Genomic DNA, 14,120 nt, shown 5'->3' on the forward strand with positions numbered 1-14,120 from the left:
GCGATACGTCCATAAAAAAAAAAAAAAAAAAAAAAAAAAAAAAAAAAGAAAATGCCTGGCATGGTAGCGCAACCCCAGCACTTGGGAGGCTGAGGCAGGAGGATTGTTGTGAGTTCGAGACTAGACTGGGATTCTAATGAGTTGGCATTCATCCTCCTTAAATACATAAATGCATTTCATCTATCAGAATATAGACAAGACCGGAACATTCCAGGCCCTGAAACAAGGTTGTATCTTCCACCACTGTAACAAAATATGTGCAGTTAAGGTCTGTGAATGAAAGACTAGAGAAGATGCCTGCAGGCAGGGAAGGGAGTCGGCAGGCACACACCTGTCCCGGGCCCATGCCGCTGGCCTTGTGCACCCAGTTCAGCCCAGTGCAGTTATGTTCCCAGGAGTCAGCAAGCAAAAAATTCCAAAATAGGAGACCAGAAGCACCTGCAAGTGAGTGATCAGGTTAGCGACTGAAGACTGAGACATGGTTCACGGCGCAGGGAGGAAGGATTGGGTATGGGCCCAGATTCCTCCAGTTCTGGACAGCAGCTTATAAAAATGACAAAAAAGAAGGAAAAGTGAGAGGAAGGAAGAAAGGCAAGGTTTGGTGAAGAAATAAGAGGGGAATAAGGAACAGAAATAACACAAATAAGTGAGGCTTGGGAAGAGCAGGGTTATGATTAATGCAAGTGGGGTCCTGGTGAACACTCATGGGCATCAGACCGAGAGGATGGGTGCCTGGCGGAAGGATGGCAGGAACGTAGGAAAGAAGTCAAGGAGAGTGAGGGCAGGTAGTTTAACCTGAGGGGCTGGCTGGAGGACGCAGCTGGAGTGTCAGGGCCACATCCTGTCGTGTGTCCTCAGCGTCCCTGCCTGTCACCTGGATGGGTACCAACTCCCTGCTAGGGTGACCCTGGGAGAAATGCTCACCCCTGCCCTTGATGATGTCCTGTGTATCTTCAGTTCTGGCCTGGGTGCGCAGCTGGGGCTCAGCCCGGGCACTGCAGAAATTGCCAGAACAAGGGGTGTTGAACCCAGTGGGTGTCTTGGCCCCCATTCCTGGGCAAGGGTCGCCCAGGTGATCACCCTGTGAAGGAGGCTTTGCCCGCTAGGGGGCAGCAGAGGGTTGGAGAGCAGAAGGCCCCTGGTGGTGCTTGGGTGCCCAGTGGGTGCCATCCTGGGTGTTGCCTCTTGTCCTAGCCAGAGGCTGGTGCAGGGGAGAGGGGACAGTGGCCAAGGAGTGCCACAGAAGGGTGACCCAGGAGCCCTGGGGAAAGCACCAGGAACCTTGTTCTGGCAACTCTGGAGTGTGCCAGGTGGGGCACTGCCCTTCTCAAGGGGGGGTCCCTGGGCAGGTCCACTTGAGCCCAGGTTTACTGACACAGCCCCCGGATCCTAGGCCCCAGAGTGGCCTCCCCAGAGCCCATTTCAAGGCCCATCTCTCCGACTCTTTGACGGTGTACTGTTCTGTGGAAAGTGCATCACAGTGCTTGTCACTCGAGGCTGTCCCCTGGGGCCAGGGACACCCAGAGAGTTGTTGGTACCAACGTCCCTCCCCAGGGACCCTTCTCTGTCCTGTTTCCTTTCTCTGGAGTGGACAAAAATCTGTACAGTGTGCGTTGTGTGCCTTTTTCGTCAGTACAATGAAGAACCACTGCCCCCTTGACATCCCAGTTCCCATCTGGAATGTTGAAAAGAGAATGGCGGTTCTCACCCAGTGCCCAGATGGGAGGAGCACACTTGGGGGGCCCAGGGAGCACGTGCACACAGGGTAGGGTGCAGCCAGAACTCCCGGGGTGGGGCCGTGCTGCTCCAGGCCAGCCAGGAGGGCTAAGCTGGGGGCTAAAGCTGCAGGTGGGGGACACAAAGTACAGGAAGGAGAGGCAGACACAGGCCCTGGGTGGGTGGCGACAGCCTTTAGAACGTGGAAGACACAGAATTCACGTGTCAGAAGCCACCTTCTGTGCCCCCAGCCCCACGTGTCTGGGTCACGTGAGCGGGGCCATGTGGGCCTAATGTGGGGCTAGGGCCACAGGGGTCTGCGGGCCACCACTCTCAGAAATCTGGGGCCCTTGGGACACTTGCTGGCCTGAAGATTCTCCAGGAGTCCAGGTGTGGGGAAGGGGACCAGGGCTTAGCCAGGGCTCAGGACAGACTGGGTGGGTCTTGGGGTAGAAGCTAGTGGCAGGTTTAAAGGCACCCGAGCTGAGTGGCAGGTGGTGGAGTGGGAGACAGAAGGGGGCCCTCATCACACTCAGGAGAGTTGGGAGGGACACAGCTGTGGGGCTGGGGTGAGCCGACCTCCGGAAGAGCCTGTACCCCTGCCAATGGAGCTGCTGCTCTGAGCAGTTACCCTGGGTTGAGCTGGACAAAGGAAAGGCACCTGAGGACCCCTCCTGAGGCCCCAGTGGGCAGTGGATAGTGACTGTGTGACTCCTGGGTACTGTGAATGCCCAGGCCAGGAGGGGGAAGGGGCCCGGGGGTATTTGCCTCCTAAAAGGCTTGGCTCTGGGCTCCCAAGGCCTCTAGCTGGAGACAGGGAGGGTGAGGACAGGCTGCTGAGGATGCAGAGGCAGCTGGACCCTAGCCCGCTGCTGACCGGGCGTAGCTCACGTGTGCCTTTTCTTTTTATCAATGGGGTAAAATGAGACAGTTGCTTTCCCTGGTGTTGCCAAGAGGGACCGCACTCCTTTGACTTGAGGCCCCCATGGGCCTCGGTCCTGGGGCTTCTCATTAAAGTTGTGCAGGACCCCACGCCAGCTCACCATGCCGCCCTCTCCCTGCTCTTCACACTCTTGTCTTCTCGGCACTCTTTCTGCTTTTTTTTTGGATGACATCCATTTTGTTTTTGAGCATCTTATCTTTTTTAAAACCTAATTGCCATTGTTCACCACATATGCTTTCCTGCATTCCTCTCTTTTCCACTTAATATTCCGCTATCAGCATTCTCCTTTGTTCCTTAGTCTTTATAATCTTCCTGCTTTGGGTCCCACTGAATGGCAACATTCACAAACCATCCTGCTACTTTTATGCCGAAGTCATCTCCTTTTTTCATATAGCAGAGTGTGTCATAACTGATGGCTTTGCACATTCACTTTCTTCCCCATTTTTGTGCAGAGCTTTCTCATGCCCAGAAACTATTGCTTCTTTCCAAGCTGGTTTCTCCTGCTAGACTGTGAGCCCCTGAAGGGCAGGGGGCTTGTCGAGTGGATCTGTATCTCCCGTGTCTGCTGGTTGCCTGGGTGGAGGTATGAGAGGTGGGCTGGTGGATGAGAGAACGGGCAGAGAAATGGATAGGTGAGTGAGTGAGAGAGTGAAGGCTGAATGAATTAACTCTGGGGGGTGAGCTTCCTGCACAAAAAGCCAGAGATTTTTGTGTGGACATTGGTTACTTTCAGAAGGCTTTATGATGCCCACATCATAATACATAAATGTATTAACAATTTTTTGAAGTATCTGATTGTTTTTCTGTGTTCAAAGTGCTTTTGCATCATTTTATTATTTATTTTGGGTTTTTGAGACAGGGTCTCACTATGTAGTTGAGACTGACCTGGAGCCCACTAGGTAGCCCAGGCTGGTCTCGAACTCACAGCGATCCTCCTGCCTCGGCCTCCCGAGTGCTGGGATTACAGGTGTGGGCCACCATGCATGGCTGCATCATTTTCACTTGCTCTGATTACTAAGAAAGCCTGAACATTTCCCACTTCTGTTTGTTAACAAGTTGCACCTTAGGGCCGGGGATTTAGCTCAGCGGTTCAGTGGCCTGCCTTGCAGCGCAAAGACCCGAGTTCAATTCCCAGTACCAAATAAATAAATAAATAAATAAAAATTTAGGGCCAGGGATTTAGCTCAGCGGTTCGGTGGCCTGCCTTGCAAGTGTAAGGACCCGAGTTCAATCCCCGGTACCCAAAAAACAAACAAACAAATTGCACCTTAACTTCATCTTGTGAATTGTTCATCCAAGTCCACTGGGTCATGGCTTTCTGCAGAGGCTGCTCGAGGGCACCCTTAGGGTGGGGTGAGGAGCTGGACCGGCCGCTGCTTTGGGAGTCTAGTTTTGTGGAGATTCGGATGGTGGTGTGGGGTTGTCCTAGCTGGCTTTCAAGTCTGTGTGAATAGGATTTGCTTACTCTGAGAAGTGAGAAGTGGGGACAGGAAGGCTTCCCCTGGCTGGCAGGGAGGGGACAGTTAAGGTTGCACCCCTTGAGTGAGCACATGTAAACCCCAGGCCCACCTCTGTAGCTTATGGCCCAGGGACACCTCCTTGACACGCCCCCGCCCCAAGTTCCAGAAAGTCCTGCCCAGGACCTGCACAGTCCTGTGGGCAAGTTCGTGTCTACCCACTCACCACCCACTAGTCCTCAACATCGCCAGGCCTGGGGTCTCCACTTCCCACTTCTCAGGGGAATGGGCTTCCCTGGGTCCTGAGATGTGCCCGCCAGCATACCCCAAGTCCTGGCCTCCATGGTGGCCTCTGGGGTTTCACCGATGAGTGGGCATCGTGCACCAGGATTTCAGTTTGTCTTCATGGATGCAATTCCACCCCATGAGCTGAGGAGGCTTGGGACTCCCACCAACCCCCAAGCAGGCCAGGTCTCCAAGGCCGTTGCTGCGCCCTGGGAGGGCCTGCCCCACGTTCCCAACACCCTCCTTCCGCTCTTGGCTGCTTCTTCCCTCTCACCCCAACTATAGCACTGAGTGTCAGGTGCCTGGGGACCCCTCACCCCGTGTTCATCTTAGCATCGAAGCTTGGGAGGCTACTGGGGGTTTTCAGCACGACCTCCCTCTGTCCATCCGTTCACGCCTTCAGCCTCCATTTCTGGACCTGGCGCTTTTGGCCTTTTCCCTTTTTCCTGAAAGTGAGCTTCTCCTTCCGGGTGGGCTGTGTAACACCATAGGCCATGGTTGTGAAGCCAGCTTGTCCTCAGCCTCCAGTGATTGTCACCCACCCATCCAGTCCTTCATCCCTTCATCATTGTCTTAGTCAGTGAACATCTGAAAACACGAGGCCGTGCTATATGAGAGCTGGCTCTCCAGGTCTCCTTGCAACACCTTGGAAGCAAAGATGACCCTGTTTGTAAAGGGGCTGTGTTTTGTGTTTCCCGAAACAAACTGAGATCCTTGATGGAGTTCAGACATCTATATCCGAGTTCCACTGCAAATCAGATGGCTCTCTCCAGTTTTGTTCCTTCCAAAATGAGGTTGATTAGTAATCAGCAAACTGTGTTCCCTGTGTGCTCAGAAGCGCAGCCCAGATTCTCAAGGGGCCGATGGCGAACTCGAGGTCTGTGATGAGTGGGATTTCAAGGGCCTAGGATACCCGATCCTAACAGAGGCAGCCTGAGAGTTATCCCGCCCCTTTCAATATTAGCTAATGCCTGGCTCTTGTTAGAGAAAATTGCAGGCCATGATTGCCCACGTAGGGACAGGGATCGTGCCCGGCAGGGGTCAGCACAGTGGCCCATAGGCAGACCAGGTGTCCGAGGCCCGTGCGAGCTGACCAGCCTTAGGTGCAGCTGCCAGTGCCTGAGTGGGTCCCGGGCTTCACAAGAGCTGCTGCTCCCCGGTGGGAAGAGGCCTAGATCTTGGGGGCTCTGCTAGAATTCCAAGTTTTAGTCCTTGCTGGAGGTGGGGCTGTCACGGGTGAAGCCTGGACTCTGCAGCTGGGACCAATGGTGTGTTTAGCCCTCTGTGAAAGCCTGAGCCTGTATTCTAGGTGGGGGCGGCACCCACCACACAGGGCTGTTGTGAGGGTCAGTGCAACCACGCCACAGTGGCTCTGGAAGGTGTGTGTGTTGCAAGGCCTGTGCCAGGGGCAGCTTAGTGGGAAATCACTTTTTATGAATCTGCAGGGTACGTTGTGGGGTACGATGCTAAATTTTCGTGGCATTTTAGGATGAAATAGAAGTGATTTTGGCAGGAACTTTCAGGACTCCTTGGGCAGCACCCCTGCACGTTCACACCCCCTCGGAAGGGTGGGCATTGCGCAGGGCTGTGCCACTGATCGGCCTGTGGGCGGCACCCGCTTTTATCCCGCTCGAAAGTCCCCTCCCAGTGGTGTGCTGGGCACTTGCTGTCCAACTGTCCCCTTCCCAACGTCCCATGTTCCCTGACAATGTCCGGGTGCCTCCCACAGTGTCAGGCTGGTGGCAGGGCCTTTCCTTCCTCCCTGTGCCTGTGTGGGCAGCCGTTTACCATGTTCTAACCATTGCGAAGTGGCCCGCTGCTTCTCACCTCCGCTGCAACATTGTGTCCCGCTCCTAATGAACCTGTTAACAGTTGCTGTGTCTTACACCTTGGGCCATGCTGTTGGAAAACTAGGCTTCTGGCAGGGTGAGGAGAGCCTGTGTTCCGTGTTGTGAGGAGCCCGCGCTTTGGGGCCTGCCATATCTCGGGACTGCTTCACTAATGCAGCTCCGGGTGGGCCACTTTGCCTCTACAACCCTCTGTGCCTTTTTCTTGGGGGTGTGAGTCCCTAGAAAGCCTACCTCACAGGGTTGTTGTGAGGGCCAAGGGCTGGGTCCACTGTGGCTGTGACAGGTGCTCATGCTGGTGCCACTGGGTTGGTCACATGCGGGGTGTGTGTGTGTGTGTGTGTGTGTGTGTATGTGTTTTGGAAAGCACTAGTGATATCTCTATTAGCTGTAAGTGAATAAAAAGCCCTGCCCTTATGCTGAGGTTGTTTTTCCAGCAGCCACTGGGTCACCGGCGAGCAGGCCGCCCGTGCCCAGCTGTGGAGCCCGGGGTAAATGTGCATGCTGCGGGTGGGGTGGCTTTCTCCCTGCTCGGGGTTGCCCGCTGCCACTGCCCTCCCTTTCTTTCCTGGGCCTCTGCTTCCTGGGCTGGCTGGGCCGCTCGGCGTTGGGGACCGGGGAGGGGGGTATCGTGTGCTGGGAGGTTGCCCTACTTGGTGGTGGTGTGTGCCGGGGTGTGCTTGGTTCTGGAGGGACAGTAGCGGGCAGCTTAGAGGGAGGGTGGGGCTTTGGGTAGCATCTCTGGGGGGCTAGGGCCTCACACCCCTTTCCCTTTTGCCCCCGGCTAGCCACCAAGCACAGGGCTGAGACTCTTGCTTTCTGCCACCTCCCATCCTGGTGGTGTGGGCCCATTTGACTGAAGGGCCAGCCGAGAGCCAGGCATGCTGGGTGTCAGGGCTGGAGTGTTACGGCCTTGTGCGGGCAGCTGGTCCTACTCCCTCATCACCCCACTGTTTCCTCGTGTGCCCATCTCCACTGGGTGCCCAGCAGCACCCTGTAGAGAGGGTATGGGGACATTACGTGGGCCACAGCTCCTCGGAGCCTCTGGTCAGCACTGAGCACAGTCTCGGGTCACTTTTTTAAAAAATAAATTGTTAATACATGTTCATCATACATAATGATCACATTCATCATAGGGAATTTGCATCTGTACATAATATTTCTTAATTCTTTTTTCCCATTTCTCACCCCACCCTTCAGCTCTTCCCCCTCACCATTTACAAAAGCTTTGTTTCCATTTTTCCCTTCCATTCTCTTTTTAAAAATCTCTTTTTCTTTCCCTCTGCCCTTTCTTCTCCTTCCCATTCGAACATATTCTTCCTGTTTCACAATGTCTTCCATTTTGGTCCATATTTTTACTTCTGGGTTTCTCACATTGAGAGAGACAACATGATGTTTACTCTTACATATCTGACTTATTTCACTTAAAACTGTGATTATGAGGTGCACCCATTTATGTAATGTGTAGAATAAAGAACTTAAAATCAGACCTCCCAAAGTTAAAGACCCAATCCAAAAGTGGGCATCTGAAATGAACAGACATTTCTCAGATGAATAAACAACAAATGAGTACAGAGCCTGACAAAAAAATGCATACACACTTTATTTAGCTTGAGTATGTTTTGTAATTGTAGAGGCCAAAGGTACCTTGTATTAATTAATCTCATGATGTCTCAGTAAATTCAGTATTAAAATATTTATATGGTTTTCTTTCCTGATGTATACATATTTTGGTGGACTCTGTACATGAAAAAATGTTTGGGCCCGGGATATAGCTCAGTGGCAGCACACCTGTCTCCCAAGTGCAAGGTCCTAAGTTCAATCCCTGGTACCACAGGGGGTAAAATGTTCAACATTACTGGTTATTGGAGAAATGCAAAGTAAATCAACAGTGAGAATTCCCTCTCACTCCAGAAAATCAGCCAATAACGTGCTGGCGGGGCTGTGGGGAAAAAGGACCCTTTCTCCACTGCTGGTGGGAGTGCAGACTGGTGCAACCACTGTGGAAATCAAAACACTGAACCCAGCTACTCCCCTTCTTGATGTCTTCCTGAAAGGGTTAAAGACTTTGTACCACAGTGATGTATACACACCCGTGTTTATAGTGGCACAATTTATAGTAGCTAGACCTTGGAAAGAGTGCAGATGCCCATTGGTAGATGAATGGATAAAGAAAAAGTGTTTAAATTCAGTGGAGTACTACTCTGCCGTAAAGAACACACTTAAGACATTTTTAGGTAAGTGGATGCATCTCAGGTCATTTCTGATGGGGCTTTCTCCATCACTCTGTTGATCTCCCTTTCCAGTCCTTGCCTCTGTGGGGAGGCTTTCCCATCCCCATGCAGCTCTGCCCTCCTCAGACCCCCAGGTTTCTTCCTGCTCTGGCTCTCCAGCATCTGTGGTTGGGTCATTGAACCTGTCTGGCCTTGGTCCTGTCCACCCAGCCTCCTCCAGCTTTTACTGTCCTGTTTGGCTGCCACTTCTCTGTCCCGTGACACCTGCCACCAGATCACGGGCACAGATCCCCAGGTTGTCCCCTTCCTCGGGCTCTGTGGTAAGGTGGGGCGGGGGCTTGCAGCACAGCCTTTGGGGTCTGCGTCCCTGTCCTTGACAGCCTTTGGGAGCTGCAGGGCCTTTTCCCTGCTTCCAGGGGCCCCACAGTAGCTAGAGGCGCACGGGCTTCCTCCCAGGGACTCAGAGTCTGTGGGTTGACATCAGTTCCACGGGCCTTGGCTCCTCAGGACAGGACTGTGGGGTCTGGGGGGGTGGCCTTGGGTAGGCAGAGAGGTTGTGGCTAAGCTGCATGCAAACCCCATCCAAGGCCTGTGCCGTTGTGACCCTTCCTTCCCGGCTTCCTGCACTGTTAGGTGCGTAACAATTGCTCTCTGCTGCAGAGGGCAGGGGTGAAGGGGTGGGCAGGGGGGACTGTTTGGCTGATGGTCCCTGCCCTTCCTCTGAGAGGAAAGGGTGTGTGTCTTCAGCAAAGGCCCCTCAGAGGCCCCAGGGGTCTCTGCCTGTGCTGAGGCTTCACTCAGGGCATGGGCTGCCACTGAGGTCTGTCCTGGTGAAAATTCGATTTGGCAAATATTTACATCCAGAATAAAGCGTCACTGGGACTAAAATGTTCTCGGTGATATGGCTGGGTGATTTTGATTTTTTGGCATTTGGCAAGTACCAAACCATAAGGATGACCTGGCCATGCCCGTGCCCCCTCAAGAAACCTCTGGAGCCTTTGCCCCCTGCATGGGCCTGTGAGACGCAGGCTGGGGCTGGCATGCAGCGGTGGGCGGGTGCCCTGCAGATGGAGGTTAGAGGCAATGGGACTCCAGACCTTGATTCCTTTTTTTCCATTCCCACCCCACACCCCCCAAACCAGGGCCAGGGCTCATGCCTAGGCCCGGGGCTCCAGCATCTCACCCATTGGGTTCTGGCCCATGTGCCCCCTAAGCGTCCTCAGGCAGGTTGCTTGAACCATCCCAAGCCTCACTTTTCTGGGAGCATCCAGCACCAGGACTCTGAACCTCGCTGTGTGCTGTGTACTAGCTCATGAGAATCAAGGTCTGGATTCAAGGCTGCCCTAGCCCCTTACCTGCCTGTGGATGAGTTTGTTTACCTGTAACTTGGAAATAGTTACACATACCTGGCCGGGTTATTGTGGAATTCAATGAGATTGTTCATGTGGAAAGAAATGTTTTGTTACCCAGTACAGAGGTGCCTTTAACCCTGTCCTCCTCGTGGGCACTGGGTAAAGATGCACTGTGCTCCCCAAAACTCTGCTGCTCCTGATGATGGGATGCTGGACAGAGTGAAAGGCGTGAGGGGCAGCACACAGCCTGCGCTGGGGACCCCAGAATGCGGGGAAGATCTGCATTTAAATACCCAGAGCCAGCAAGTTTGGAAGGGGGTGGTGGTGGCAGAAATGGGAGTATCAGGGTGGTGGCGCATGTCTATAGTCCCTCCACTCTGGGTGGCTGAGGCAGGAAGATCCCAAATTGGAGCCCAACCTGGGCAATTAAGTAGCTTAGTGAGACCCTATCTCAGAATAAAAAAATCTAAAAAGGACTGGGCATGGAGTTAAGTGTGAAGGCCCAGGGGTCAATACCAGTACAGAGAGAGAGGTGGGAGGGTCAGTTTTAGAAGTTTTAGAAGCCACCCAGAGGAGGATGAGGTGCAGATGTTAGAAGGACTCCAGAGTCTAACAGGTGATAGGAGAGCTGGGGGTGGTTTCCAGGAAGGCTCAGTGCCCTAGATTCTGGGCTAGGGCAGAGCTGGAGGCTGAGTGCTGCCCCCCTGGTTTCCCCCAGAGAGGGCTTTGCCATCCTCTCCTCCCTCCGGGGCCTGCCAGTCTGCATGAGAACGCTTGTCATTCTGTGGGACCGGGAGCAGGTGGCCTTCATCTGCAACTGTGTCTTTCTCAGCCTTCACAGCCACGGGGACGCCCAACGCACGTTCCCACGGGACAGGCTGGACCCAAAGATTCTGGACCGGGCCTCCCCTTGAGTAGAGAGGCGCCCTCTGACTGAAGGACTGCGCTGACCCGGGGGTCAGCCACCCAGCCCTGAACGCTGAGACTTGGGGGCACCAAGGACCCTCCACTGCCCGCCTCTGTGAAGTGGACTCGGACACCTGCCTCGCATCACAGGGCTGCTTTGTGGCACTGGGACATGGTTCCGAAGTGCCGGGTTGGGCTCGACATCTCGTGCTCTCAATAAATGTTTCTTGTGTTAACCAAAGCAGTGATGATGTACTACTAATCTGAGGAGGGGGAGTTGGACGCTCTGCCTGGTGGGGGCTTCCTTTTTTGCAGGGTGATGGGGGACGGGTGGGAGCCGGCTCAGGACCCAGGAAGCTACAGGTGCCTACCGAACGGGCACTTGAGGGTGTCCTCATCTGGTGTCCTTTTCTGTGCTCCAGAAAGGAAGGCAGGGGAGGAAGCGGAGGGAGTCTGGCTTTGGAGAAGGGCTCACTGTCCTGGTCCCTAAGCCCAGAGGGACCGTCTCTCCAGGGCTGTGAGCCTTCCTCCTCCTCCTCCTCCTCCTCCTTCCATGTTCCCCAGTGCCATATTAGGGGCCTGGCCAAGGAGCCACTGTGGCTGAGACAAGCAGCCTGACCAGGACCCTGGCCAACACTCATTCTTGAGTAGGTCTTTGTGTGAGTTGCAGAGGTAGTGCCTCTGCCCACCCTGCCTGGCCAGTGGGGGTACCAGTGGGCTTGGGGAGGTGAGCTTGTCCCCCTGTGCCTGAAAGGGACAGTCCCGCTGCAGCATGTGGCAGCCCCAGTGGAGGCAGTGGGGTCCAAGGAGGTTGCTGCACCTGGCTTAGTCGGAGCAGATGAGAGGATTGACCACTACTGCTGCCACCTTGGGCATCACCACCACAGCTGCAACCACAGCTATCACCATGACAATGGTCACCATGGCCACTGCAACCAAGGCTGCCACCTTGGCCATTGCCAGCACAGCTGCAACCATGGCTGTCGCCATGACAATGGTCACCATGGCCACTGCAACCAAGGCTGCCACCTTGGCCATCGCCACCACACCTGCCACCATGGCCATCCAGCGGTCACCATGGCCACTGCAACCAAGGCTGTCACCATGGCCATCACCAGTACAGCTGCCACCATGGCCACTGCTACCACTTCTCCCTGTTTCTCCCTCTCCTCTCCCCACTTCTCTTCCTCTTTTCTATTCCTTATCCTTTCCTTCTTCCTCCTCCCTGTTCTTTTCTCCTTCCTCCTTCTCCTTCCTCTTTTGTCCTCCTTCTCTCCCCTCCTGTCTTCTCTCCACCTTCTTCTTGCTTTCCTCCTTCTCCTCTTCCTCTCCTTCCTTTCCTTCCCCCTTCCCCCTCCCCTCTTCTCCTTACAGAGAGCGACCCCGAGACCTGCAGGCAAGTTCAATTATAAGTGCAAAGGACTGAGTGAGCATGGCCCCTTTGTTAAGAAAAAGAACTACCTGAGAATCATGGCTGTGACCTAACCTAGGAGAGCTAACCTCAGCCCCTCAAAGAGACTGGAATAGATGGTGTGGAGCGATGGTCCAGGCAGCAGAGAGAAGAGCAGGAGATGGCTTCTAGCAGTGCACTTCTAGATGAGTCCATGACCAGCTGAGTCCAGTAAAGTCCTTGTGGTGACATTGCCTCCAGTGAAGCTCAGCCCTGCATATCGAGTCTCCCTCTGGTGCTCCAGTGCTGAGACTTCAGTTCCAGCCTCTGATGAGGCTCCGCTGTTCAAAAAGAGGATCCTCCTTGATATTCCAGGGAAGAAACTTCAACCTCAGCCTCTGACAAGCATCAGGCATCCAAATGGGGTTCCCTCTTGCTGTTCCAGTACTGGGACCTAAGCTCCCACCTCTGATGAAGCTTAGACATTCTGATTGAGGAGCCTTCTTGCTGTCTCAGAGCCAAGACCCCAGCTCCAGCCTCTGACAAACCATGGACATTCAGAATGAGTCTTCTCTTGATGTTCTAGAGCCGTGATCTTGACTTAATCTAAAGCATCTAGAAAGAAACACCTCCTTCTAGAGCCAGGACTCCACCTCCAGCTTCCAGTGGAGTACCGATGTCCAGAAACAGGAAGTTCTTTGATATTCTAAAGCCAAGGAGTAAAGATCTAGGCTCTGATAAAGCTCAGAGGTCTAGAAGAAGAATTTCCTTCATGCTCTAGCGATGAAACCAATCTCCAGCCTCCAGTGAAGTTCAGGCACCTAGAAAGAGTATTCTCCTTTTTGTTCTAAGCTAAGACTCTACTTCAATCACTGGCAAAGCTCACGAATCCAGAAAGGTGGTCCAGCCTAATGTTCTATAGCCAGCTAGACCCCCAGCTTCTAGTGAAGCTCATGTTCAGAAAAAGGACCTCTTTGATGATCTACAGGCAGAACTTTTGCTCTAGTGAAGCTCAGATATCAAGAAAGTGGGACCTCCTTGATGTTCTACAGTTAGGACTCTAGTGCTGGCTTTTGATGAAGCTCAGATGTTCCAAAAGATGGACACCTTTGATGTTCCAGCTCCAGTGCCTGAGATGCAGATGTCCAGAAAGAGAAGACTCCTTGTTTTAGACCTAGGTATGCATATCCAGCCTGCAGTGAAACCCAGATGTCTAGAAAGGTGCACGTGTTGATATTTTAGGGCCAGGACTCCAGCTTTAGCCTTTATACCTCAGATATGCAGAAAGAGAAAACCCTGATGTTCCAAAGCTGGGATTCCAGCTTCAGCCTCGGAGATTCTGATATCCAGAAAGGGGTCTCCTTGATGCTGTAGAGTGAGGACTGCATATCCAGCCCCCAGTGAGACTCCAATGTGTAGAAAGATGGACCTGATTGATGTTCTAGAGTCAGATCTCCAGCTCATACTTTGATTTCCAGAAAGAGGAAACTGATATTCTAGATCTGGCCTTTGAGATGTCCAGCTCAAAGAAGTCCAGATGTCCAGAAAGAGGGGACTCATTGATGTTTTAGAATCAGGTCTGCAGCTCCAGCTTCCAGTGAAGCCAGGACTACTTCTCCAGCTTCCAGTGAAGCTTCCAGGAAGTTCAACTTTCTGGACCTTCTTGGTGGTCTAGAGTCAAGACTCCAGCTCCAGCTTCTGATCAAAGTCAAATGTTCAAAAAGAGGTACTTTCTTGATATTTCAGAGCTGGAATGCTAGCTCCAGTTCTGATGAAGCTCAGATGTCTAGAAAGAGGGACATCCTTAATTTTCTAGAGCTTTAGTGTTTGATGATGTTTAGGTGTCAGAGAGCTGCTTGACATTGTAGAGTTGGGATTCCAGCTCTAGCTTCTGGAACTCAAATATGTAGGAAGAAGGAATTTCTTGATCTTTTAGATCTCAGGCTGCAGCTCCAGCTTCCAGTGAAGCTCAGATTCCAGAAAGAGGACT

General features: G+C 53.1%; 1 protein-coding gene across 7 annotated transcripts in view; it reads left to right on the forward strand.

The window, feature by feature from the left end:
* LOC104851785 overlaps window positions 1-10,981 on the forward strand; it is a 34,316-nt gene extending 23,335 nt beyond the window's left edge. For 6 of the 7 annotated variants that reach the window (XM_010609114.2, XM_010609115.2, XM_010609109.2 and 3 more), the window contains 2 exons: window positions 6,686-6,739; window positions 10,667-10,981. In XM_010609114.2, the coding sequence (XP_010607416.1) occupies window positions 6,686-6,739; window positions 10,667-10,752 (140 nt within the window). In that variant the 3' untranslated portion in view covers window positions 10,753-10,981. The remainder of the gene's footprint in view (window positions 1-6,685; window positions 6,740-10,666) is intronic. The other variant, XM_010609113.2, reaches the window with a different exon arrangement.
* Window positions 10,982-14,120: the final 3,139 nt, after the last annotated feature.

This window comes from Fukomys damarensis, unplaced genomic scaffold, assembly GCF_012274545.1.
Source record: "Fukomys damarensis isolate Sample0158 unplaced genomic scaffold, DMR_v1.0_HiC HiC_scaffold_21, whole genome shotgun sequence".
Classification (NCBI taxonomy): Eukaryota; Metazoa; Chordata; class Mammalia; order Rodentia; family Bathyergidae; genus Fukomys; species Fukomys damarensis.